Raw genomic sequence first — 26425 nt, 5'->3', positions numbered from 1 at the left:
AGAAGCTTTATTTGATTTGATTTGCCGTTTCCACTTAGAACAGAGTCACTTTTGAACGAAAGTTTTGGAGTTTTACAACAGCAGGACTCTTTTCACACCAGAACATAAAGGCAATGACAACAGTTTGGACCAGGGAAGACACAAATGTCCTTACAACACAATTTGCAACCCTCTTCAAGTTTGCTCATTTGTGTGGCTTCATTTATCATCTGTATGGGGCAGTAGCAGTGCAACATTTAAAAAATAAATTTGGAGATGTGTCTTAAAGGGTAAAAACTTCTGGAGCTGAGATGCACCCATGCTCTTGAGAACAATTTTAAGAAATAACTGACGAGATGCACAAACCTAATGTGGGTAAACATCAAAATGTAGAACTGGCAGTTTCATGCACAGAACTGAAAATATGAAAAGAAGAAGCGTTATGGAACCTCACTTAAGAAATTATTATCAATGAGTTTGCAATAGTTTAAATAATTTACAATTCATCGGCAGTATGCTATTTGCAATTACAGTATGTACAACCTTTCCACGATATAAAACATTTGAACATGGAACCACACTGAAGTGAAAGAAGCACTGTTTGAACTCTAAAACTCAGTTCCACATTGAAGCATACAATACAAAAATGACTTTCTAACCGATACTCAGTCACTCAATCACATGAGACTTTTTTTGTTTTGTTTTGTTTCGTTTAGAAATGGCACAGTTACTCACAAGACACATACATTCACAAATCCAAAGAGTTGTGTTTCCTGTTTGATTGTACATTACCAAACTAGACAACAATGTCCTTACAGAATACATTCTCAGCAGGAAGTGCCAGACTGATCAGAAGGTGTGTGGATGTTTGACTTGTATGCGATTGTTTTCATGCATAATGTGTAAAACCTTGCAATAAAAATAATCCCATTATCTGTCCAGTGGCATTTCATAGTACTTTCCCATCTTAAATGAAATACTGCAGGGTTTAGAATGATCAAACATAAATAAAAGTGCACTAAATAATACAGCAGAAATCCGGGGATTCAGTAACATTCAGGAACATGTAACACCTAGTAAGGTAGACACCAAAGAGTTACAGCTAGATATTAAACTAAACACTTATAATATTTTCCAAGTGTCAAAGCTGTTACATTAAGACCTCCTGACTCCTTAATTATGATGTTTAGCCTTTTCTGACTTGATTTAAAACTGCTCTCTGAGTAAGTGTTAAGCAACTTCATCACCTGTTATTATGAAAGACACACCACTGTGATACATCTCGTGATGACTCATATATACTGCACTACAGCAGTAAGTAGAGGCACACACACAGACAGCGGATAAACTCTCATACCCAGATGTACTGTATGTTTATACTTGGCTATCACGACTCAGCACCCACCACAAAATCCAATAAAATTGTCACGTTGGACTCTAACCATTTAAAAATGTCTGGTAGACATTGATTGCATTTCTAGCTTTCTTAAAGAATTTATTACTTTTTGTACCTTGCAGCGATTGCTGATGTTTCTCTGGAAATTTTAAACAATCTGACTTTGTTGAAATTTTCTCGTTTAGATGCACCAAAGATAAACAGCAAGATTGGTGCATTTGTTCTGCAGCACTCTTGCATGAATTAATGGCTTACCAATGTACAAAGGTGTCTGATCAATGTCTAGGCTACAAGCTGACTTCAGAAGAAGCTATTACTGGGAAAAAGTTGTTTGAGAGATTGCAGCTGAGGAAACATATGAAGAACGGTTCATTTTTATTGAGTAAACACATTGTAATAACATTTATTAAACACATTCTACCCGAGGTGCTTTGCAGAAACACCCGCAGAGATCTGACTGGAGGTGCATATTGTATTAAAAACTCTTGGACAGATTTGGACGAACAACGGCAAGCTACTTACACCAGCCTACAATTTGAGTGGTTTAAGTTACACAGACTTATTTTAACTAAAAGAACCTCTGAAAAAAACTTTCACTAGAAAACCAAAAATGATGTACCAAAAGCAGAAAGTTGATATGCTGTGAGGAATGTACCCCCCACGAAGCCTGAAAACGATGTGTTTGATCAGTGGAAAAAGCAGTTACTTTTTACAGCACAGGAAGTAAGTAAAACAAACACTTCAAAAAAATTATTTTGATCCCCATAAAAGGAAACAAAACAAAACCTAATTTTCTTTGTGCTCCTACCAAACACCAGTGTTGTTTCTCCCAACTTCTCTCACCTCAACACCCTTTTTGCCATTTGAGCTCTCAATTCACTATAGCCCTAAATAAAGTGAAAGGAGCAGTGCAGCTCCCCTCCTGAAATAAATGCCAAAGAGAAAAGAGTGAGAACACAGACCAAGCCCCTAGCGGTGGTGGTGGCGGTGACTGTGCTCCCTGATGCCCCCTGCGGCCTCTCAGGTGGCGTCATCCTCATCGTCATCCAGGTGATAGTTGAGGGTGATGACGGCACTGATGAATTCTCCGAGCTCCACAAAGTCAGCTGTGATAATGTTGATGCCGCTCTCCCCGGGTCTCTGCGATCTGATCCACTGCATCATGCCCGGTAAGGCCCTGGGAAAACACAAAAAAACATACGTGTCAGACGAAAGAGGGCGAGGAGGGAATAAAGTCACAAAAGATCAAGAGAAGGAAAGAGAGGGGGTGATTCATGGTTGGCTGGTTTAACACAGAAAGGGACACGCTGTGATAAAAGATGTCTGTGACGCAGCATGGGATGGCTGCAAGCCAGCTGTGCAGATGACTCTCTGAACGCTCACTGGACATGTTCATGTGAGCCGTGCACCACGGCAAAATTCTACAAGCCGTCTCCTCCTCACGCTCTGCTTTCGTGTTTTGTCGAGTCCTACACTGGCAGAACGAACAGGCAGATTTTTGAATGATGTCTACATCAAAGTAACCAAATGCCTGGCGAGAGTGGCTGATAGTGGAGTTATCAAATGAATAATTCATGCCAGGAAAATTGATGGTTTTGCTGCTGCGGCTTTTAACAAACTGGTGACATTAAGAGGGAATTATATACAGACAAACCTGGGGGTAAATAAGGACTAAAAAAAATCCTGAACCAGAACTGGGAAGGGGAGATATAGAAAGAGGGGGAGAGAGATGAGAAGCATCGCCTCAGGTTTATGGCAGCTGTTCAAAAAAAAAAACTTGAATGAGGTCAGTGTCAAATGCCTGGGGATACCTGTCGAAAGCAACATGCCTCTGGATTTAGTTATAAAATGATTTGATGACTCACATATGACTGTCTATGTGTGTTTGTGCGTGGACATGCACATGAAGTATTTTGTGAGTTGTTGTGGGTAAATCGTGTCATTTCTGTGGCCTCTGGTGCCTGAGGTGTTGCTATAAGTTTGGCTCCACAGTGTGTATACGCTGAATCATACTGTGAGCCACCTGTGGTTCTAACCCAGCTTCTCATCCAATCTGACCGTTATACTGAACATAAAACATTTATAGTTTTTGTTTCTGTCTCTCTGTAAAAGACAAACGCGCGTTAACACAAACACAAAGCACAACAGTTGTACAAACCTTTCTGTGATTGTCTCTCTCAGTCCACTAGCCACGCCCTTCATCACCGTGCTGGCTTTGGGTGTCAGAACCACCTGGGACACAAAGAAGGTCCCCTTCCTCCTGCAGGACACACACCAGGCATTTACAGTTTAGTTTTTCTTTTGTTATATATGTGTGTGTTTATGTGTGTGTGTGCTTATGTAAAGCACATCGGCTGCAGCAAGGTGTTACACATATGAATGAACTTTGCTTTACTTTTAAATATATTACTTTAAAGGATACTCATGTATTCATGTCTGGTTAGGTACTCCTCCATAATCACTGATGTTGCACTCATAGTGATATACTTATACTCCCCAAATCATCCTTTTTATATTTATCCTTAGGTATTGGACTTATTATTTTTTATTATAGGCATTGTGAGCCCTCTGCAGCCTTAAGTCTGTGTCTGAAAGCTGGGTGATTTCTGCAGGAAATGTAAGAAGGGGGTGTGAAGGGGATCTTTGCAACAGTTGTACTAATTTTCAAATACACAAGTAGGCTAGTCCCTCTCTCAGTGAATAAAAGACAAGCAGAAATGAAGCTGCAAGCATGTTGGGGTCTTTCCACCTTGCTTCTTGCTGTGTTTTGACTAATTTTTGAGTGTTGGCCACATTTTTCAATCTCCTGATTTTTAACTTTTTACTCCTTTCATTTTTAATCTTTTCATTTTTACTCTTTGATTTCTATTCGACTCTGTATCACACAGAAAAGTCGTGCTGACTTTTGCTTGGATAAAGAGAGTGAGACTTTACTGAAAAAGAGGACTATATGAACAATATATATATGAACTTCCCTCCATCTAGCGAGTGCTTAGATATCTCCCCTATCACTGGCCCCTGGTAGGGTGCCGAGTGGCCCCCATACCTGTCTTTTATTCACAATAATAATAAAGTGATTCACACTGGCGATTGGTTTTGTTCTTTTAGTACACACAAGGTGCCAAAGTGAATAAAACAGCATAAAACAGAGCTTGTTTATCTCTTTTTTTAAATAAATAAGTGCAACCAGTCACCATTCACATCCTGCCACAAGGCACCAGCAGTCCTCAAATACAGCCACTGGAGGCTTTCACAGCCACAATTCAGCACATACTAAGTCCAACCATATTGTCGAAATTGACCTGGTCTTGTTTTCAAGTTAGCTGTTGGTGAGAGTGTCACATATCTTAGATATTGTAAAAACCTGTGCATTTGACCCCAGTTCCAATTCTCTTAGCTGGATATTTTAAACTATCCACAACAAATGAAATTATTAGTCATTATGTGCAGAAAACAAAGTATGAGCATTATATTACAATACATCAAAATGACTCATCATTGTTGGAAAAGTACAGACATTTTGTCTCATTTAACTTGCCCATAGTGGAATAAAGGTAGGGGCTCACCTGCGATCAGTGACAGACGCCTGAAGAAATTGCACCAGCTTCTCTGGATCGGTGGTGTTGGCCCATGGAGAGGGCATCATCTGGCCTGGCCACAGGAAGGGCACCTCTAGGGCCATGGGATGGTGGTAGAAGACGAGCACCTGGTACTCCTTCTCCCACAGATACTGCAGAGTCACCTGGGGATGGAAACATAAGGAAAGAGATGCTGAGAGGTGACAGAAGAAAAAAATGTGAGGGGTGTTGATTAGTAAACAAAACAGAGCCCCTTCTGTGCTGCAGAGTGACAGAAAACATTTCAAGCGAGTAGTTGAGCTGTATCTGGCAGTTTATTTAGTATGGTTTTTGTTTATTTGAATGGAAGCAAATAGAAATAAGTGGATATAATTGTGTGATGTGATGCATCACTCTGATTATTAAGCAGCTTTGTTCCACACTCCGTTCTGACTGACCATAGAAATTGTCGGGTACGTTATTTCTCAAGACAACCGACGTTTTACGTCTCATCATAGTTTATTGCTTATTGGGAAAATAACTAAAGAGAATTGGAACACTATTACAGGCTATTCAAGAGGCAAAACACACATTGAAAACATTATACAGAATTACAAAGAATGAAGACTACCTGCCAGAAATCACGTGCTTAGTAAAGCACTTTTGTTCAGTTCAATTTGTTTCAACTCATTTAAAAAGGAAAACAGTCAACTTTTTTACTAAAGGGTAAAACAATGCCCTGAGTTCTTCTACGGTGAAGAGCAGCGGTTCCCAACTGGTCCAGCCATGGGCTCAAGATTTCTCCTTAGCAATAAGATCACGGTCCACACATAATAGAAATGACAACAACTGCCATTTTATTTCACAAAATGAACACATGGGCTAAAATAAAACATATTGCATTAATAATGTGCATTTACTTAAAATTTAGTTAATATATGGCACCACAACAAAAAAGTGCAAATTATTACTAAAAGACCAGTGAAATAAAAACACTGGAAAGGTGCAGCATGTTAATAGGCCAAGTAATAGCACGAACAGGGCAATAAAAGTACTTGTACTGAAAAAAAAGTCTGTAGGTCTGTACTTCAAAATAAAGTGTGTTGTTACAAACTTGACATGTTCGTGAGTCACGTGCAGTCCATTCAGAATGACGCACTTTTGGACCACAACCCACCAGTTGGGAACCACTAGCATATAGTAAACACATGAGCAATTTACATTTGTATTCTCTGCTGAATGTTTAGTAGAAGACTGTAGCTGAATCAAGTTAGCTGGTAACATCAATGGTAATATCAATACCCCGTCAGCTGAATAAAGAAAGGAATGGAGTACAGGGAGGTGGTTATAGCTGAAAAATAAGCATTTGCATTGCAGTCTCATACTGAATATTGTATGTCTATTGTTTTTGATTCTCCCTCATGAGGTGATTTATTTTGTTATAATGAGCTCCACTTGTACATAATCCTTGAAAAAAAGAACAAACGCTGAAAAGAAGTGGAGCAGTCATTTCAGTGGGTATAAGAGAGCTATTGTGAGGTAAAGAGGTGACAAGGGAAGAGTAGATGTACTGATGGAGGAAAGGGGAGCAAGGAGTGAAGACAATACATGTGGAGGACAGAACACCAGTCATTTGTCTACTCCAAACACCACCCTAGAGGCCCCAGGAGACGTTCATTATTTTTCCAGAATCCACTGGTCACTATTGGCCTTTTCCTCTTCTCTACACTTCATCCTCACTCAGCAGTAGCACCTGACAGGAAACTATGATCTCAGGTATTGATTGGTATTCCTTCTTCCAGGGTTCTTCACATACATCCTCACCACAGGGTGGGGGGACAGAGAGAGGGGTGGGTGTGGACCAAGTAGTGGAAAGTGAACGCAAAAAATTGAGACAGAAAAGGCAGCAAAGAGAGAAATCTGAGCACAGGAGGAATTTCCTACTTAAATTCTATATGCAAAAAAAAAAAAAAAAATAGCATTGGTTTGGCAGGTGATAACCGTCATTCTGCACCTGGAGAAATCAAAACACAGACATACCTGTTGTGCAGGGCTGAGAATAAAATCATTTTCAAAATCCTTTTGAACACACACACACACACACACACACACACACACACACACACACACACACACACACACACACACACACACACACACACACACACTGTGCAATAGAAAAACTGGTGCTACACAACCAGAGAAAACAGTGGGCTGATGCATTTACTTTGCAAGAGGTAGGGAAACTTCAGCTACCAGAATGTACTGTGCTGCACTGGACCAATAAACAAGAAAAGGGGGAGGATATTTTTTTGGAAACTTCAGTTTTTGCAACTAGAATAACATGACAGTTAGCCACTTTGTTAGCATTCAGGTCACACATTAGCCATAATAGCTGGAAAAAAAGCTGTTACAATGTCCAGGTGAACTGCCAAGCTCATTGTAGATTTGTGACATACAAGTTTCGTTTGGCATATTTAGGAATTCAATTTTTTGGGGTCATTTTTGTACATTTTTAAACTATCTTTAAGCCTGTCATGGGTGGTCAAACTGTCAGTCACAAAACTAGGCCAATCACTACATTTAAATGTCCTTGTCTGAGAATAACTCAGGGTTAATAATTGGGGGTAATAGTAGGCTATAGTAAATGAGGCATTCAAATACTGATTTGGACATTGATTACCATGGTAACAATTAAAGCTCTGAAGATTCAAAGCATTTGGGTCAGCCCTACAGAATCTTGGTTTATATTTGATCAGCACGGCCTAGTTTTACAGTTTGACTCAAGTTTGGTCTGCATTTAAAAGCGAGAGAGAGAAAGAGGTGTCTCTCCGTCTCTCCCTCTCTCTCTCTCACATACACACACAGACACACACACAACTGCTTTTATTCTCTTTGTGTGCTAATATGAAAGTCCAAACTGTATTTCAAGCAACAGCCCTAGAGCCAGTGAAAATACTCAGATTTAAACTGGGAGATCTGAGTGCTGGCGAGATGGAGGGAAGTTTACCGTAGTGCATTTACAGACACTACTCGCATTGTGATGACACAAAGCTGCTTGAGCTCACCTGGCAGAGCAGGCGTCCATACACAAAGGCTTCAACCTTTTACTGCATGTCATTCCCACTGATTACCTGCTTTTGTTCTGTCATTACCAATAATTGTTTTATATCTAAATAACAAGCTTGGACCAACTATTAGTGAGACCACTGCACATTTTTTCAGACAACTTTACTTCCTCACTGTTGCCTTCTCCATCCTTTCTTTCCAACCTGTACAATATGACACATCCATTTATGTGGTCCCTGTTTAGACTTTTGGAGGTAAAAAAAAAAGGCTAATTCTTTAGCTCCAGCTGGGAACCAACTTTTTGCATACCAAAGCAACTCTTTTTTCTTAAAATTGAAAATTGAGTGTGTGAACTGGAATAGAACACATTACATACTGATGAAAAAGTGGTAACTGTGAGTTGTTGAGTGTATCTGAATTTGACAGTACCTCCTGAGCAAAGACGACTGGGCAGAGTTTGTCTCCAAACACCTCTTTTAACATGGCCACCAGCTTTTCATGGTGCAGGTTCTGCACACCGTAGAAGTGGTTGAAATCCAGGAACACGACCTCTCTGGCATGAGCTGACAGGAAACTGCTGATCTGCTCTAGACCTTCTCTGACCTAAAAGCACAAATATGAACACACATATTTATAATATATTTAATGATCTAGTGATATGAAATATTGGCACAGAAATAATTCTAATGTTCTTAAAACCTCCGAGGGTCCTTGCATGATTGAACTCTCAAACTGCACTCTAACCTAAATATGCTACCACAAACAGAGATATGTACAAACATCACTTAGCAACCACACGCACTGCAAAATTTAACATTTCACATGAAAAAATCACCAAAACTCCATGCTGACCGTGGCACTGAAGAGCCCGTGGGCGAAGAACAGCTCGTTGTCGGGGTCACGGGGTTTAGTGGAGATGCGCAGATCAAAGAAGCGGATCCCAGCCTCCAGTTGGCTGGTGAAGTTCATAGTCTGTGTAGCTAACCACTTCCTCATTAACTTTTTGGCCACTGTGCCAAAAACAGAAACAAAGTTCTGCACCGTCTCCGGCTGCTCAGGGCCCACTGGAGACGCCTCGTCAATGTAGAAACTGAAGGAATCATGGGAACCTGGAGGAGACACAAAACATGAGTCTGCATGTAGGTATTGACTGCTGTAGGTTTTCTCTCTGCAGTGGGACACAGCTGTGAGAGTAGGGTCAGTGCCTGAAAACAGCTCAGTGCCATGGCAACAACACTAACTGCGAGTTCATAACTTACAACCACGAATGCTTTCATACCGGCAACCTGAAAAGTTGTGCTCAAATATAATATTTTTCATCCATTGTCCATCTCAGGCAGAACAGAGCTCCCAGAAAACAACAACACTTTTCTTATTATTTGATGTTTTTCTTATATAGCTTTCAGTATTATATATATTTTATGATGAATCCTAAATTGCTATTGTCTATTGGTGGTTTCTGCCTATTTGTACATGATACACCTCCAGTTACTTGTTCCCTGGAATTTTTGGTATAATCGACCCGACAACATGTTGGCTCAATATCTTAAATAAGTAATTTCAGTTTGAGCTAAAACATTCATTCTTGACCTTTAAAAAAGTAGTTTTAAGAACACAAGATCCAACTACATTGTGGTTACCAAAGCTTTCAATCTCATCTCCTGGTCTCCATTAGCAGATCGATCTATTTAGCTGCTTGACTGTCCATCAATATAGGTGTGTGCCTCTCTTTGTGTGCAGAAAAAGTGAGCAAACAGTTTGACCTCAGAAAAATGTTGTTTTTGAAAGGCTCAATGGCTCAATCCAACAAATATGGATTTAAGCAGAATATTTCTTTGGGAATTTTGGAAATGATTACATTTATATTTTATTGAATACATGTGGAGTTTTGGACTTTAACATATTCTGGAGTCATTTGAAATGGAAAAAAATCTTATGCAGTCCCCACTAGAATCTATAATTATACTATTTTACATAATATAATACTAATAATATGAGTGCTGCCTAATCTTTATTTGCAACTGTAAAGAAATACCATGTTTGAACAGAATGAACCGACAAAGAAGAGGGGAAAAAAAGCTGTGCAGCATTCAAATGTTGATGTAGAATTCTAACGTCAATGTTATGAATGAAGCTTCAAATTATTAGGTGCAGCCCTAAGTGGAGACTTTAATTTTTGGTTAAACGTGCTGCGGGTATGTAAGTAGTCCTTCAAAATCTGCCAAGTCCTCAGTGGCTCAATTTGCAATATTCAGGCCCTGGTTGATTTTCTGAACACTTAAAAAAGGCACTTTTTCTACCTTTCACAGGTCGTCAACACTTGTAAATGTGTATTGCATTTTCTTGTAGATAACAGGATCCTTCATTCTGTTTCATCTTATTCATAACACAACTTTTATATTCAACCATACTCATGTTTCATGAATCTTAACAGAGCATGAGTGATTCGACTCTTGGTGGTGATCTTCTAATAACATTTTGCGGTTTCTTTTGGATCATCTTTGTCCCCAGGCGAAAGTAAGACCCTCTCATCATCAGTGCAATCAGAAAGTTTTTAAGGTGCTTTCAGTATATCAGATAATATCGTGCAGAGCCAAAGAAAGAAAATAAAACTTCTGGCTTTGACTCATCATATTTCAGCTATTCCACCCTCGTCTGAATATACGAAGGACAAAGTCACTTTTAAGCAGAATGGAATAGACACCTACCAGACAAGGTCACTAAACTGCTGCTTGCTTTGAGATATATGTGCTATTGACGAGCTGACCTACCATCAAATATCTGCCTCTAACTATGGTACTTATCATCTCACTGAAATATCAAAATATTCATAAATGTCTTCTCTTCAGCAGGAGGTAGTGCTGATGAAAGCTGCTCTTTGGATTATACTGTGAAACTGAAAAGACAGATGCTGTTAAATTTTTCAAATGTCATTTTTCAGTGCCTTGAGCCTCGCAAACACATTTCCTTTCACTGCCATTGTTCTGGAGGGGGAGCAGAAAAGTCAGGGATAAAATACCTCCAAACCTCAGCAGATAAAAAAGAAACAATCGGAATCGATTAAAAGTGAGAAAGTGTTATTTTTTCATATCATTTGGTTGAACTAACCCTTTAAACAAAAGCTCACTCCAGTTTTATAATGTGGGTAATTTAACTGTTATTCTAGGAGCTAGATCAGGAGTAAAACACAAAATCCCATCCCATTAGTGCGAGTAAAAATAACATTGGAAAGACTGCCAAAGTCTGTCCGTGTATTGATGCTTTGCAAGGTGTCACTTATGCATTTCCTTGCAAACAATCCATGGGGAATTCTGCTAGTTAGGGCTGAAGGTCGTGTGTCCTTCCATGCCTGATTGAGAGAAAAGCTTTCTGTCTGTTTACATACATGTTATGCCAATTAGGACAACAATAATTCTGGGACCTTCCTCCTGCCCTCATCACTGCAATCAATTTCTCATCTGCTTTTTGTCTCTTCATCATGTACACTCACTCAAACAAACACACACCCTCCAATCCTCCACTGACACACACACGCACATACGCAGTATGGACAGACACAAAGTCTGAAGTGACCTTCAGCTAGACTCCAGCGCCAGGTCTTCGCAGCTGGCCCAGAGAATGACCATAAGCAGGGTAGACAGCTGAATTCTGGGGCTCGGCGTCAAACAATATCTCTACAGGCTGCATTGTAGCACCAGGGTTACAGTGTAACAGCGTATGACCTTAACCAGTTGCAACAGCTGGCTCTGCTGCTTGATGCAGAGAAAGATTTCTCTGTGACTCTGAAGGTTGTGCAACATTATCCCCTTATCTATCAATTATTTTACCTGTTCATTCATCACAGACGTCCAAAAGTTGTGAAAAATACCCATTCACAATTTCTTAAAGGTCCAGTGTGAAGGAGTTAGAGGGATATATTGGCAGAATGGAATATATTATAATTTATATATTTTCTTTTGTGTATAAACACCTGAAAATAAGAACCCTTTATTTTTGTTACCTTAGAAAAAGCCATTTATGTCTACAAACAGAACAGGTCCTTTTTAATGGCGTCAGGCATGCTGCACCATTATGTTTTTACAGTAACCCAGAACAGACAAACCAAACATTGGCTCTATATAAGGGCATTCACGTCGGCCTCTGTAGTAAGAAGCCCATCTGCAATGAGCAGTATCAGAAAAACACTGATATGTTACATGAAACTGCTTTATTCAGTGTTTTAACAGGTTTTGGAGACCTCCCCGGACAACTTAGCTCATTGTCTCAACCTCCTAAATGTCTCCATCAGAAATAATGTGAGCACACATTAAGTTATCTGAGAAAATGGGTGAGTAAACAGTGGCATGTTGTAAGCAAGCGGCGCATCTCTAATGTACCAGACAACGTCAGAGAAACGCTGATTTTAAACTCTTTATTCAGTGTTTTTCATGGTTGCCCTTGCAAGTAATTTGGTTCCCAATAAAAACCTCCTGAACGAAGTAAGCTGAAGGAATTCTAACTAGGGGCAGTTTTAGTTGGTTGCAAAGCGCAATCCTCACCACTAGATGTCATTAAATCCGCCTAGATCTTACACACTGAAACTTTAAAGCCAACAATAATGTGTTCAATTTGCTTTTCTAATCCAATCAGCAGCTCAAAATCCACAGATATTAAATTCAATACCACATAAAACAATGAAAAGCATTTTTCACACTTGAGGAGATGAAACTAGAAATGCTTAAACAATTATGTGCTTATCAAAATATTAGCTTAAATAGCTAAGGACCTACTTGCGCAATTCATTAGGACGTCCCTGAGATGTTTATCATCATGATATGTAAGGGAAAGAAGTGCAGCTCATTTAAATTAAATCCATCACTCTCCTAGGATCATTCAACCAACTTCTTAACAGGTCTTTATGAAAGCTGAACACCCAGGGCAAAATATTAAAGCTTATTTATGCATTACTAACTAGTATCACATGGAATATGTATGGCAAAGAGTATGTGCATTAAGCCTGCCAAACTGCACAGAGGAACAACAGAGACTGAAGGACCAGACATTTTGCCAGGTGTGTAGAAAATATGTAAGAAACTGCAGAGAAAGCTGTGCAGAGAGGTGGAAACTGCATTCCAACACAATCACACACTGCTATCTGAGCTCTGAACATGATTAATTATTGTTGATGTTAGGAAATGATTTGCTCTAATGCTGTGCAATGTCTCAAGAGCAACACATTCATTTGAAAATGTGAGGAAACATTTTTGAAATGCTGTACAGACAACAGGTTTTCATCCTCAAGAAAAACATCAGAAATAAACTCAACATTGAGCTTTAGACTAAAGTCATTTCCCTTTTATTCTTATCTACAGACGTTAACACCATACGTGTTAGACGGTATATGACGTCAACCAACTTTTTTATCCTCTTTCTATGTTTAACTGCCAGAAATTAGATAGAGCAGTAATCACTGCTTCCCCAGAGCTTACTAAAGTAAATCCAAATTTCTCTCGTGGCCTCAACCACAGTGAACAAACCTTTCCCTCTCTATCAAAAAACAACTTATTTGATGGTAAAGACCTGCAGTGATTTTAAGGAACAGTGCGTGGGATTTTGTGGCATCTAGTGGTGAAAACTGCAGATTGCAACCAGGTGAAATTTCTCCCACGTGCTGAGCATGAAGTCCCGATTCCTTCAGTGTTTAATGTGCAAGTGATTTTTACCACAAGTTGAATTATCTGAAGACGTCTTTTTCTAACCAAAACAAACTAACCAGCTGATTTACACCGCTAAAAACACTAAATAAGCAGTTTCACATTATCCTGTTCACTTGTCTTGAAGGGGCAGCTAACTAAGGTTACAAAATGCATGAATGGCAAATGCAAATGACCCTATCTAGACCCAGTGTTTGTTTGTCTGTAATAGGTTACTGTAGAAACATAGTGGTACAACATGGCAATGTCAGTGGACAAGGACCCACTCCCTATGTAGATATATATGGCTCATTCCAAGGTAAAAAAACAAAACTATTCTCAATTTTAGGTTATTATACACTGAAGAAAATATTATATTATCTTATATTCCATTTCTGCTAATAAACCCTACACACTAGACCTGTGAAGGGCCATACCCATTATTTGGAATGATTTTATAAACAATACCTAAACTGTCTACCCTCGTGCCATCCAATAGCTTTAGCTTTGGTAGACGCGAAGATGTGTGCATGGACAAACACAAAAATGCACTGAAAAATATCAAACTCCTTGAATTACAAACAGGATGTCAGCTTTGAAATAATACTCTTCCCTTGTGCAGGCGACAAAATCACATCACTGGGGCAAAGAAGTTGTGAGGAAAGGGGAAAGAGAGACAGACAAGACCCAGAGATAAGAGAAACAGATAAAGGCTGAAACAAGCTGAGATAATGATAACACAATAGTTACACAATAACACTTTGATGATGATGATGACGAGAATGATGGCGGCAGTGGGTGATGACTGTTACGTCAATGAATTGATCTGTGTTAACTGAGTCATTCTGACTGAATGAGACCAGTCCATTCAGAAGGGACCACTGGTGGTTTATGCCCTTCTTCATGAGGAACCATAGACTCTATTTTAGGATGAAGAGCCGAGAAAAAGACAAGGAAATGCAAAATAACAGGGAGGAGATGAGCGAAATGATACTAAAAGATTGATCTCCTGACTCCCAATCCTATCTCCTCTGACCCTCCCTGCATGGATCTATCTATATGATTTCATAGTAATTCAAGTGTTGCTTCTTCCTCCTTTTCAATTTGCTTCGTTCTCACTTTGTCTGCTGCCTTGCTACTCTCTCCCATCCTGCTCCGAGCAGCAGTGCACACAAAGCACATACATTTCCGATGAGGCTGAATTATTTGACTTTTCAAATCAAGATAAATGTCCTCATGCTGGAAAACTCAATTAACAGCCAGTGGTGAGGCAAAGCAGCCTGTGGAGAATCCATACCTAATCATTTTTGTCTGTTTAGATCTTTTGACAAAATATTTACTCAAGCATCTTGCAAAATTGAAAAGTTGAGATGATTTTTTATCAGACTTTGCTGTCAGTGGCTACTCGTCAAACATGATGACTTCGGTCAAACTAAGGTTGGGTTGTGACTCATGGGGGCATATCCATTACAGTAAATAGCTGTACCAAGCCCCTCTCTTTGCTTCATTTCCTGGGGACAAATATTCTCTCACTCTCCCTTTGTCTTTCTCTCCACAGAAACAAAACTATTTTCTTCTCATTTGTTTGTTTTCAATTTTACATCATCTGTTTTTCAGTGGCTTTTAAGCTGGCTGATTTCCTGCCCTTCATGCATCTCGTGGCACTACCAGTGTTTATCCTGGCATCTGATACCATTTATCCTCCTTGTTCAGGGGCTTAAGTGGCAGCAGAATGGTCTAGTCAGGGGACTGATGGACAGATTTACAGCTAAAAGTCCAGGGCCGGCCTTTTCGCTGCCCCGAGGGAGCCAGCAAGACTGAAGATGCCTCTTCGGCGATGGATTTGTTTTTATTGCCTGCAAGGCCATCTCAACTTAATACAATCGCCTTCACCCTTTCCCCTGGCCAAAGGTATGCTATTCATTTCTTACCTCTGGTAAAGCCTTAAGCTGCTGCCGTCAGCCTTGGAGAGGTTAAGCATAGCTCCCTTGAGCCCTGCAAATCTGACATATTGGTTCTATGTGGTCATTTTAGTATCTGTGAGGTAGTTGTATATCCCATCCAGTATTTTGCCTGCTTTGAATGAAGTCGGCCAAAATGGAATTTTCCGTCATATAAAACTAACGTATTTTACATAGATATCTCCAATCCGTCTTATTTTTAATTCTTTACTGTTTCTTGCTGATACATTAAAAGTAATTTGTTAAAAAAAAAAGTCACAAAGAAAGTTCTGCTTATATGTTGGTAATATCCTCAAAAAATGTTGCCACGACAATTTTTTTCATCAAAATACACAACTAAAATAAGACTAAAATTAAATTTGTCCCCTTTTCAAACTAATTTTATTATCAACCATTGTGCAGACACAGGTGAGTGATATAAACACTGGAAAATATTTTCCTCCCGTTCACCTTCATCAAACGCGAACAGAGGGGTGAATAAAACAGTTGCTTCTGGTGACAAAGCAAATTCACATCTTCATATTGTTCATCTTTGGTGAACTCTGATGCAACCAATAGCAAAGAGGTACAGTATGTGTGGAGGAGACAGTGATTATTGCTGCATTTAATCAGCCAATAATTTATAATATTAGCCATGAAAAAATGCCAAAACAGGGCCACCTCTAGCTAACCAGGTAGTGTGTGTGCCCCATATGGCTGAGGCCTCTGCATCGGCCTGGGTTTAAGCCCGGCCTGTGGCCTTTTTCTGAGTGTCATTCCTCCTTTTCTCTTTCACCTTTCCTGTCTATCTAAAACTGTCCTGTCAGTAAAGGAAAAATGCCCCCGTAAAATAATATTCAAATAAAAACATTTAAAAAATGCCCAAACATGAAAGATGCTGCCTCGCTGGCAGTGAATCTGGAGACAGGCATGAAACATACAAAAAGCAAAAACTATCCATAACAGTAAATTACATTGTATTTATAAGCAAGCTAGCTTTCTGTATCTGTCATATCCAGCACTCCTTTCATTAAGCATGAGTATTGCCTCAGGGTGATAGTCACTACCCTGCATTGGCACACGTGCGACTGTGCCCTTATATACTCCTGCGTTGTAGTTTATCTCCCCCCTTATGGTCAAAAATAGATAAAGACAGCTGTAAAAAAGCTGGAGAGAAAACATTATTGGATCCCACTTATTCAGAAACTAAATGTAAAATTTTGATCTGTTAAAGAATAGCCAGAGCTTAGTTATTATTATTATAAATAATGCGAGAAAACTCCTGCTGAGAGTGAATATAAACAAGTCCGCAGGCCCAGGCAACATTCCTGGACACGTACCAAAAACTTGTGCTGGTCAGCTAGTTAATGTTGTAATTGACATTTTTAACATCTAACTCTCACAAGAGACTGTTCCCTCCTGCTTCAAGACAGCCATCATCGTTCCTGTATCTAAAAAGTCTGCTGTGTCTAGTCTTAATAACTACCGCCCTGTGGCTCTTACCCCCATCCTGATGAAGTGCTTTGAGAAACTGGTTCTCCAGCACATCAAAGACAACATCCCTGCCAGCCTGGACCCTCACCAGTATGCTTTCAGAACCAGCAGATCCACAGAGGATGCCATATCTACTGCTCTTCACTCAGTCCTCACTCACCTGGAGAATAAGAACAGCTACATCAGGATGCTGTTTGTTGACTTCAGCTCAGCATTCAACACAATCTCTCCCATGAAGCTGATTGGAAAACTTAATACTCTGGGCTTCAGTACAACGCTCTACAACTGGATACTGGCCTTCCTCACATGCAGACCCCAGAGAGTTTGGATTGGCAGTCACACCTCCTCTACATTAGTGCACAACACTGGAGCCCCTCAGGGCTGTGTGCTCAGCCCCTTCCTGTTCTCATTGTACACCCACGACTGCACTTCCAGACATCAAGAGAACTCCATTGTTAAGTATGCAGATGGTTCACGCACGGCCCAGGACAGGAAGGCTCTACAGCGGGTGATTAAAACTGCTCAGAACATCACTGGTTCCCATATACAGAACATCAGTGACCTTAGTGAAGTGAGGTATCTGCACAGAGCCCAAAGGATACCGAAAGACAGCAGCCACCCCAGCCACAGTCTGTTCACCCTGCTGCCATATGGAAAAAAGATACCGAAGTATCCGCTGCCGAAGCACCGGACTACAGAGCAGCTTCCTTCCCCAGGCTCTGAGACTTCTCCACTCCTCCTTTGATGCCAAAAAGATGTAGCAGGATTTAGGGTCAACTTTAATTTAATTTTTTCTTAAGCCATGTTTAAGAAAAATGACAAGTAAATCTACCAAATAAATCTACCTTGTACCTTGTAATACACAACTTTAGCCATCTAAATTTATATTTAGTTATAGTGAATACCTATAGGACACATACACATGCTCATGCCAGTCATTGCATACTGCGATTCATACATCTATACCCATACCAAAAATACTGAAAATCCAGTTTAATTATTATGGCAGCAAAACTCTGATAGCCATTTCCTCCCCTCCAGTAAAGCTTGTTTTATTGTGAGAGAACCACCAGGAAACAGATTCACAGTATCTCTGGCAGCACACCTTAGCTGACCACCTCAGTCAGACAAACGTGCAGCTTGGCAGACTGCAGCACTCACCCAGCAGATCTAACAATAGCCACAGAAAAACAGCCCATCATGTCCCCCACTGATCAGTTTGGGGAAAGGAAAATGATGACTACTCCCTGCCTCTCTTCCGCCTTCTCTACCTTTAATGACCCCTGTCTTTAATCTGCTACCCTTTTCCCAATTAGCCATTGGATAGAACTGGCGCCAGTCACCTGACTTGTAGACTCAACAGGTTGGCACAGTCTGAGGCCAAAATGGCATGTGGGACCAAACACAGAGATCTAAGCATTGTCTTATAGCAACCATGTTCTTACTGTATCTCACAAACACCATGGTTCTGATCTGCAGAGGACCGTTGGGATTATTCTCATCGAAATATTATTTATTCTTAGATAATAAGTGATACAACCACATTTTGACAGTTGTGCTATGTCACAAGTCACAGAATAATAAACAACTCCCTAACTCTCATAACTTTAAATACACAGCTCACTGGTCAATAGTTATGTTCAATGCTGCCATCTGATCCCCCAAAAAAAAAGCCAACAACAAAAATCTGACTGTACTGAATCATCTTTTGTTTAAAAATGTTCCTTTTATCTTTGGTTCTGCTGGAAGTTAGCCTGGCATCGGCAGACTTAGTCACAAATACAAATCAATCTGGAACCTCTCAGTTCATTTATCAGCAGCCGTAGATCAGAGTACATCTGAATGCAACTGATTGGAGCGATGAAACGTGACATAGTGCTGAGCATCAGTCGTAACAGACTACTACAGCATGCAATAGCAAGCTGTGATGGTGCAGCATCAATGCGTCTATGAACGGATGTTGCTGTTTTTGCAATCAGAATTTAAAAATAGTACTTCAACATAAAGTTCATCAGCTGCAGCCTTCTTGGCTGCTTTCTATAAGCCTCAATGGTGCTTCTCTTTACTAAGATCGTTGTGTCCCCAGCACAAAGGTGTGCGAGCCAAAAACATCATCATTAAGTATTTTGCGTTAAAAGCAAAGGCTCCACAAGTTGTCAGTCATTGTATGAAACCCGCCCCATAACAGATAATGGGTTGTGATAAGACTGAAGCGTGCCGGGTCAGTTGGAAATCTATTTGAATGGGATGGGGACTAGACAAATCTGCCAGAGCAAATTAAACATGAGCTTGCAGATTAGTCTTGTTCCCATGCTAGGTAAAAGCTGTCTTTTTACAGCTCTTCTCCTTTCTCTGGAAAAAATACAGTCAAGTTTCACAACAATTACAATACTGCTATTTTAATTCAGTCAGAGCTCTCTGAGACAATCCAAGAGAAAAGAATGGCTGATTTTGTCAAGTCGATTAAAATTACAGAAGGTACAGGGGGCATTTTACTGCATAGCAACTTCATTTACTTTTGATAATTTAACTAGGTGGGGTTTTGAATGCAAATATTGTTTAACCCTTTCAAACTTAATTTTTTCAGCAAGTTTTCTTGTACTTTTTACCAATTCCTTTCTAATTTAGGGATCATTTCTTCTTTTGCCGCTCATTGCCTTCTTCCCATGTTTTTGAAAGAAACCAAGTCAATTAGCTCAGATTTTTAAATGGCTAACCGTGTTGTTGTCACTCACACTCTTACCTATAAGATTAATGAGTTATGGATAGGATTGATTAATTTATAACATTTTACTCTGCACCTGTCTCACTGTGGTGTACCACAAGGTCCTATTTTAGGGCACATTTTATTCTCATAAAATGAGCTTCCAGTGGGATCTATTTGTAGAAATTGTAAAATTATTTTCCTGGTTTGACTGATGTGTAGCTCCTAGAAACCTGCTGACCCTCTTGTTCAGTCTCCAGCTGTGTCATAGGTGGTAAATTTTCCACCTCAAAGTCAGAAATATTGAGAAATTAAAACAGCTTCTCTCATTTAGAGACCTGCAGATATTTATCTTTTCACCTATTGATTACTGTAACTCTTTCTGTGGGAGTCAGTCAGTCGGCCTTGTCTCGTCTGCAGCTTGTTCAACATACAACAGCAAGGCTCCTCAAGAAAAGAGACAATCCCTTCCCTGTGCTGACCCTTCCGTATTGGCTTCCCATTAAACAAATAATTGATTTTAAGATTATGTTTTTACAGCACTGCAACCAGTGTATACCTCTACTTCTAGAACCCTTAGATCCTTTTTTTAAATCAATGTGATCTAAACTCACAATAAATATCCAAGAGTGAGTAAGCATTTCTACATTGGTGAGTGAGTAACAGTTTACCCCTCACAATGAAGCCTATTGTGCTCATGCTTTGAAGTGTGAACATATCTGTGTACTAGGCTTGGGCGGTATCATGTTATTACGGTAAACCAGGAATTCATACATTCAGAACATATGTTTTGCAACAGTCATAAACAGAGGTGCTCCTCTTTATATTAAACTCATTGTATGTAGTGCACAGCATGCACCACCAGAGCTCAGTCTCTGGCCTCTGCTAGTGAAACAGGCAGCTGAACTAAAAGACACCACAACACCTGGTGGTGGAAGGAGAAGTTACAGGCTGCTAACAACAGCAGAGAAGGACTGTGGGAAATACTGGTATGCTTTTACATCTGACTTGGTGAATCAAGGATTTATTTCGACTAAACTGGAACTGACGATGTTGGAACAGTGGACGTATGGACTTGATTACCAGCAAGAGTAACCAAGATGGTTTGGGTGAGTTTTATTTTGTTTTTGTTTTTTTAATGTCATGTTATTTTATTTTGTTTGAATTAGGTGTGTTTTATGATGAGTTAACAAAGCAATGAAGCCTAATCATTCTTACATGACCACGAGAAAGTTGAATTCAAAAGGTATACAGTTGTATTTCTCTGTTAAATAAGAAAAATAAGTGTGAGAATATTACTTTTCTTAACATTTTATGGGTTCCATTCTGTATTTGTTATTCTGGGAAGCTGAAATCAAGCAGTGTACTTGTGGTCGGGGTGGGGACGTGGTGTGTAAAGGTATGAAATTTTACTGTGCACTATGCTTTGATATTTTTTTCCATTTATTTTCATTTAGAATATCTACTATGTAACTTCTCAGTAAAACACTTCGGCCATATTTTCTTATTCTATGTTCAGTACATAAAATATCTTCACTTGACTTAATATTTAATTGCATGTAGAGGAACTTATCTTTATCTTTTACACACATATTGTATAGAGGAAGGCACCTATACTTAAATTATCTGGCACTTCACCTTCATTGCCACCACCTCAGTCCAAATGATGGACTGAGGCAATATCCTTGGGACTATTAACCTCTATACCTTTGTGAGTGAAAATGCATTTGTTTTAATTGCCTTTCTTGATTACACAAACAATAAACCTAACAATTAAACTGACTAACCAGTTAATCGGCCAAGCAAAGGCAGTTAATAGCACAAGTGTTTGTCAATGATCAGTATACATTATCATTAAGTAGCTTTTAATCTGTTCTCCCACAGAGATCAGCCAGGTAGGTCTAAGTCAAAGGTAACAGCAAGAGTACATATGGTAAGTAGATATTATCTGTCACATAGCAGCTGTTGTCTTTGTCAAAACACATATGCTACCTTGAGAATCTATAATGTGCTATGGAGATATACAGTATTTCCTATCCTTCACAGATGATTTGGCTGCATTAGCTCACATCCAATTACTTGAAACATGACAAATACAGTAGGTGCCATTAAAACATCATAAAACTCAGATACTAATTAAGTCTTCTCTGTCACCACACAACCTTAAAATAAATGAATTGCCAATCATACAGAAGATTATGTATACTAATGAGTACAGCTGTGAAACGCTGGCAGTACAGACACAGCTGGGACTGTTTAGCTTTTTGGCAACAGCAGAGCACCATGCCTTCACATCACCCCCAATGTGGAGTGCTTTACTCCACATTGCCAAAACACTTTGGCCTGGATCATTGGTGCTACTGACTGGTGAACTTTCTTTTTATTTTCCTGGAAAATAAATAGCATCACTGAATAACAGGCAACAGTATGTCATAATAAAACAGTGGTCTCATTTGTTTCTTGTCTGTCCTAGTTTATTCCTGCTTGAACAAAGGCTTGTAATGCTGAGTTCTAAGATGAGTAGAAGGGATGTGATATAAAAAAAACAGACTTTTAAAAGAAATCAGACATATACTCAAGTATGAACAAATCACTGTTGCTAAATAAACTCTCCTGATGTTTTTCTTGACAAACCATTTGCCAAATGTGTTAACACAAATACAAGAAAGAGCAAGGGATCTGAGGATGTTTACACAATCTGTACCCAAATGGAGGATAGACAGAGAGCAGCTGAGCTGTTGGCCGCAGGGCCAATAAGAAGTAATGATACCTAATTAAATGGGACAGAGCATGCTCCCATGCTGCCTTGGCATGGATGAAGTGTGGTGTATCACAGCACCTCACATGATTCAGCAATATTACAAGCATGAGGTAATGCTGCTTCTGTCTTCCAATCGATATTTGATTAAATATGATGGTTTGCATGTGTCCTGGCATCCTTAAGGGCAGTGGTCAGTCCTGATAGTATGCCACGCCTCATTGGATGCTTAGTTCAAATGAGCCTCTGAAAAACCACACTGCACATGCCAGCCCTACCTATAATTCAACCTAAAGAAAGAGAGGGAAAAGAGAGGGAAAAGAGAGGAGGAAGCATTAAGGATTTCAGCTGCAAGAAAATGAAGAATGAAAACGCTTTGTGTGGAGTTGTGATAATCACTAGACAGCAGATATGGAATTAACCCGCTGCTAATAAGCCATGCCATCAGTCAGATCAGAGGTAGGCTTTACAACTAGCATTCCCAATTTGAATGGAGTTTGAGGAGACCTGCGCACTGACTGGCTACAGGTCCAACTGCTGATTTTCTAGGGGAAGCGCTGCGATCATCTGAGTGCACAGACAGAACCCATCCTACTCTCTGTCTCTTCTCCTCTGTGGCCACCACCCCAGCACAAACGCCAGAAGTCCAACACTAAACATAGCAGCATGGTTCATCTGTCTATTCTGAATCTTTAGTGGCTTTTCTTCTTTTCTTCCGGGTTTCTTTATATCTGCCATGTGCCATGTATTTTGAACACTTCAGCTTCTCACGTTGCGCAACAGGTCTTACTCTTTTTTCTAACGAGGTTAGTTACAATTAAACTAAAGCCATATTTTTGGTTGCAGGAGTTACACAGGGCACAGAGTAAAACATCAAAGTTTGCAAAGCTGGAAATTATTCTAAATGCTTAAACTCGTAGGCTATTTATTTCTCACCTATACTGCTGCATACAATGCGCGCACGGACAGAAAGAGATGGACATACCGCACATTTGAACATCAAAGAAACACCTACCGGGAATAGCCAGGTTGGTGAGCGGAATAGTGTGCATGCTCTGCGGTAAACTTGCCATCCAGTCTGCAAACCGCATGTCGCTTCTCCCGTGAGACGAAGCCATGCTGCCGCCGTGCACAATGCTCCGTTCTCCCGGACCAGTGCCTGCGCCAACCTGGAGTGCGCGCTCTCCCTTTTTTCTGTCTCTCCACACACCCAAACACACTCACACACAATACTCTCTCTCTCTTTCTCTCTCTCTCTCTCTCACACACACACAAACACCAGCGCGACAGAGAGCCAGTCCACACCCCCTGAGCTATGGGCTACACATCGGCGCATGGTATAATTATGAAAATGCGGTTTGCTGGATCGATCCAAATATGGCAACAGCTTTCCAATAATAGGAGCCACACTGTAACAAGCACATGTTGCTGTTTTACAGTGACCTAATCTGACAAAAAGTAGCATTATGGATTCTATCTTCCAGTATTATTTCTCAAAGCAAGGCAAAAAAAAAAGAAAAAAATACACGCATTTTCTTATTAAGGTTAATAGAATGGCTGGCATTCATCAGTAGCTGCAAGTCAAACATATTTTGAGGCAATGTGGTTGAATGGGAATATCCATAGTAATTAAATCGTTTGAAATTGTGTTCTTTTTAGAGCATTTCAAACACACGCACAAATACACACAATTAAAAACCCTTCAGATATGATCCTGCTAGCGTACTTGATAAGTCGTGGTCATGTAAGCCAAATGCAAAAATGGCAGAGGTTTCGCAGTATTAAAGTACATTTACACTTCCTCTTAAAGGTGGGAATTTTACACCATTATAATTCCTTGCTGCGCTGTAAGGTACAATCCTGAAATGTGGGGACAGCGCTATCTCCATTTTAGGCAAGTATAGGAGGTAGAAACAGTGCTAAAACATTGTCTATATTAACAGGACAGCCGACAGGACAGGATCATGGGTGGCACAGTTGTGACATTTTGACATGTTATGTAAGCGGCCCATTGTGGGAAATTTTAGGAGAAACTAAACCCCCACTTTTGGCTTGAGTGCCTCCTCCCTGGAATGTGAAAAAAAGCTCAAACATGGGCAAGGCTGGAAGTGGGGCGAAAACACATCCAGTCACCAAATCGTGCCACCTCTCAATCCACAGCACCTTCCTGCCTCCACACATGCACAAAGTAGTCAGTTGGGGAGAGGGCAGCTTGGTTGGTGTTGAAAGTAGGCTCCTGCTACTAGGATCAGCGAACAGCAAAATTCAATTGCAATAGCCAGGTTTCAACCTTCGGGGGCAGTCACTATGCATATTTATACACAATATGTAGGATTTGATTACTTTGACTCAGGTCCAACTCTTGACATTTGAGTGCAGTCAACAACACTGTTAAATACCCATATGCTTTTCAACTGACATCAGTGGTTTCGGGGTTTAGTTACCCTTGAAAACATAGGTTTAAGAAGCCAACTCAAAGAACAGCAGCTGAAAATGTCCGCAAATTAGGAAAACAATGATGTAAGGAAGCTCCTAACCCGTCTTAAACCCCGAGTAGAGGACAAGATCAGCCGCCGTATAATATTGTTTATAAAGCACTGCCGACACTTATGATATATGTTACGCTAGAGGCAAACACGGTTGTGTTACATATCAAGTCTCTCAGATACTGTAATGAAATCATGCTGTCTAATAACCCAAACTTTAGTGGAAGGATGCTGCCGCCATATAGTTTAGTGTAAAACTGCAAAGGCAGCATGAAGAAGGGACTTTGGAGCAGCCCTATAGCGAGGTCTCTGTGTAAAAAGGGCATACGAGTGCATCATCTAATTTCTCTACAAATACAGCAAGTACTGGCTGAAAAAAAAATGTTAGCTATAAATACTGGGGTTGAATTCTAAATCCCAATTGACCTAGAAGCATGTCTGAGGCCATGTACTTGGATGACAGTGTGCCATGTGGCAGTAATTCATTAGCACTGCAATTGATATGACAGTGACAATGAATAACTGACATATTCACTGTGGCTGGGCACCTTCAAATGAGCCATTCAACAAACTAGGTCACAATGTACAAGATGGAGAACATACCAAAAATGGTATATTTATTAAGTATGCATCACAATACCTCCTTTCCTCATGGCAGCCTTTTCAAACCTGGGTGACTGTCTTCGGCTTTGCCAAGCTTTGTTTTTTGGTCCATTTCCAACTTGGTTGTGTTTCTGCATTTCTGTTTGAGGAGAAGTGACATGGGGGGAACCACTGTGGACACACAAAAACAATACTGGCACATAACCAACATGCATAATCAGAGGACACATGCATGTACAGACTGACTGTCAAATAATATGCTTTGCCAAGATATAGAATAACTATCACTATTGCGCATCATCTTATGATTACTTTTGTTCCTAACAGGTATAGACCAAGGAGTCCAAAGTGTCAGGTGGCCCCCTGCCCTTCAATTCTGAAATGTCAAAACAACCCCATAAAAGACAAGAGTAACATAAACAGGCAAAAAATTGCCACCAGGAGATACAAGATTAACCGGAGACACAAAATGACCACAAACAGGCACAAAACAACAAAAGGGTGCATAACGACTGCAAAGAGATGCAAAACCACCTCAAAGTCTGTGTCTTGCTGCCATGTAGGAGAGGAGGTGGGGCCTTTTGTATATCTGTGCCCAAGGGCCCATTGTCCCATAATCTGCCCATAGTTTGGAGGTCACATCCATAAAGGATCAGCATTTTGAAAACAACTGAAAAAACAATAACCATGCTCCGGAGAAACAGACCTATTCGGGCGGATAAAATGGAAAGGCCAAAAGAGAGTTCCCAAACATTTTCCACTGAAAA

At 40.1% G+C, this 26425-nt stretch overlaps 1 protein-coding gene across 1 annotated transcript; it reads right to left on the bottom strand.

Moving 5' to 3' along the window:
• plcxd3 (phosphatidylinositol-specific phospholipase C, X domain containing 3) lies at positions 1 to 23774 on the bottom strand. Its single transcript, XM_042488302.1, has 6 exons — positions 23585 to 23774; positions 8854 to 9110; positions 8431 to 8604; positions 4942 to 5117; positions 3534 to 3635; positions 1 to 2552 (listed from the first exon to the last, which is right to left on the bottom strand). The coding sequence occupies exons 1-6, from the start codon at positions 23685 to 23687 to the stop codon at positions 2396 to 2398; spliced, it is 969 nt and encodes a 322-aa protein (XP_042344236.1). The 5' UTR covers positions 23688 to 23774; the 3' UTR covers positions 1 to 2395.
• Positions 23775 to 26425: the final 2651 nt, after the last annotated feature.

This window comes from Plectropomus leopardus, chromosome 6, assembly GCF_008729295.1.
Source record: "Plectropomus leopardus isolate mb chromosome 6, YSFRI_Pleo_2.0, whole genome shotgun sequence".
In the NCBI taxonomy this organism is placed as follows: Eukaryota; Metazoa; Chordata; class Actinopteri; order Perciformes; family Serranidae; genus Plectropomus; species Plectropomus leopardus.
This window is presented reverse-complemented; position numbering and strand designations above follow the sequence as displayed.

Coding starts and splice junctions, on each gene's coding strand:
- plcxd3 (XM_042488302.1), bottom strand. CDS start 23,687: ATGGCTTCGTCTCACGGGAGAAGCGACATGCGGTTTGCAGACTGGATG. Junction 9,111..23,584: donor CACCAACCTGGCTATTCCCG/GTAGGTGTTTCT, acceptor TGTCTCCTCCAG/GTTCCCATGATTCCTTCAGT. Junction 5,118..8,430: donor CAGTCGTCTTTGCTCAGGAG/GTACTGTCAAAT, acceptor TTCCATCCCCAG/GTGACTCTGCAGTATCTGTG.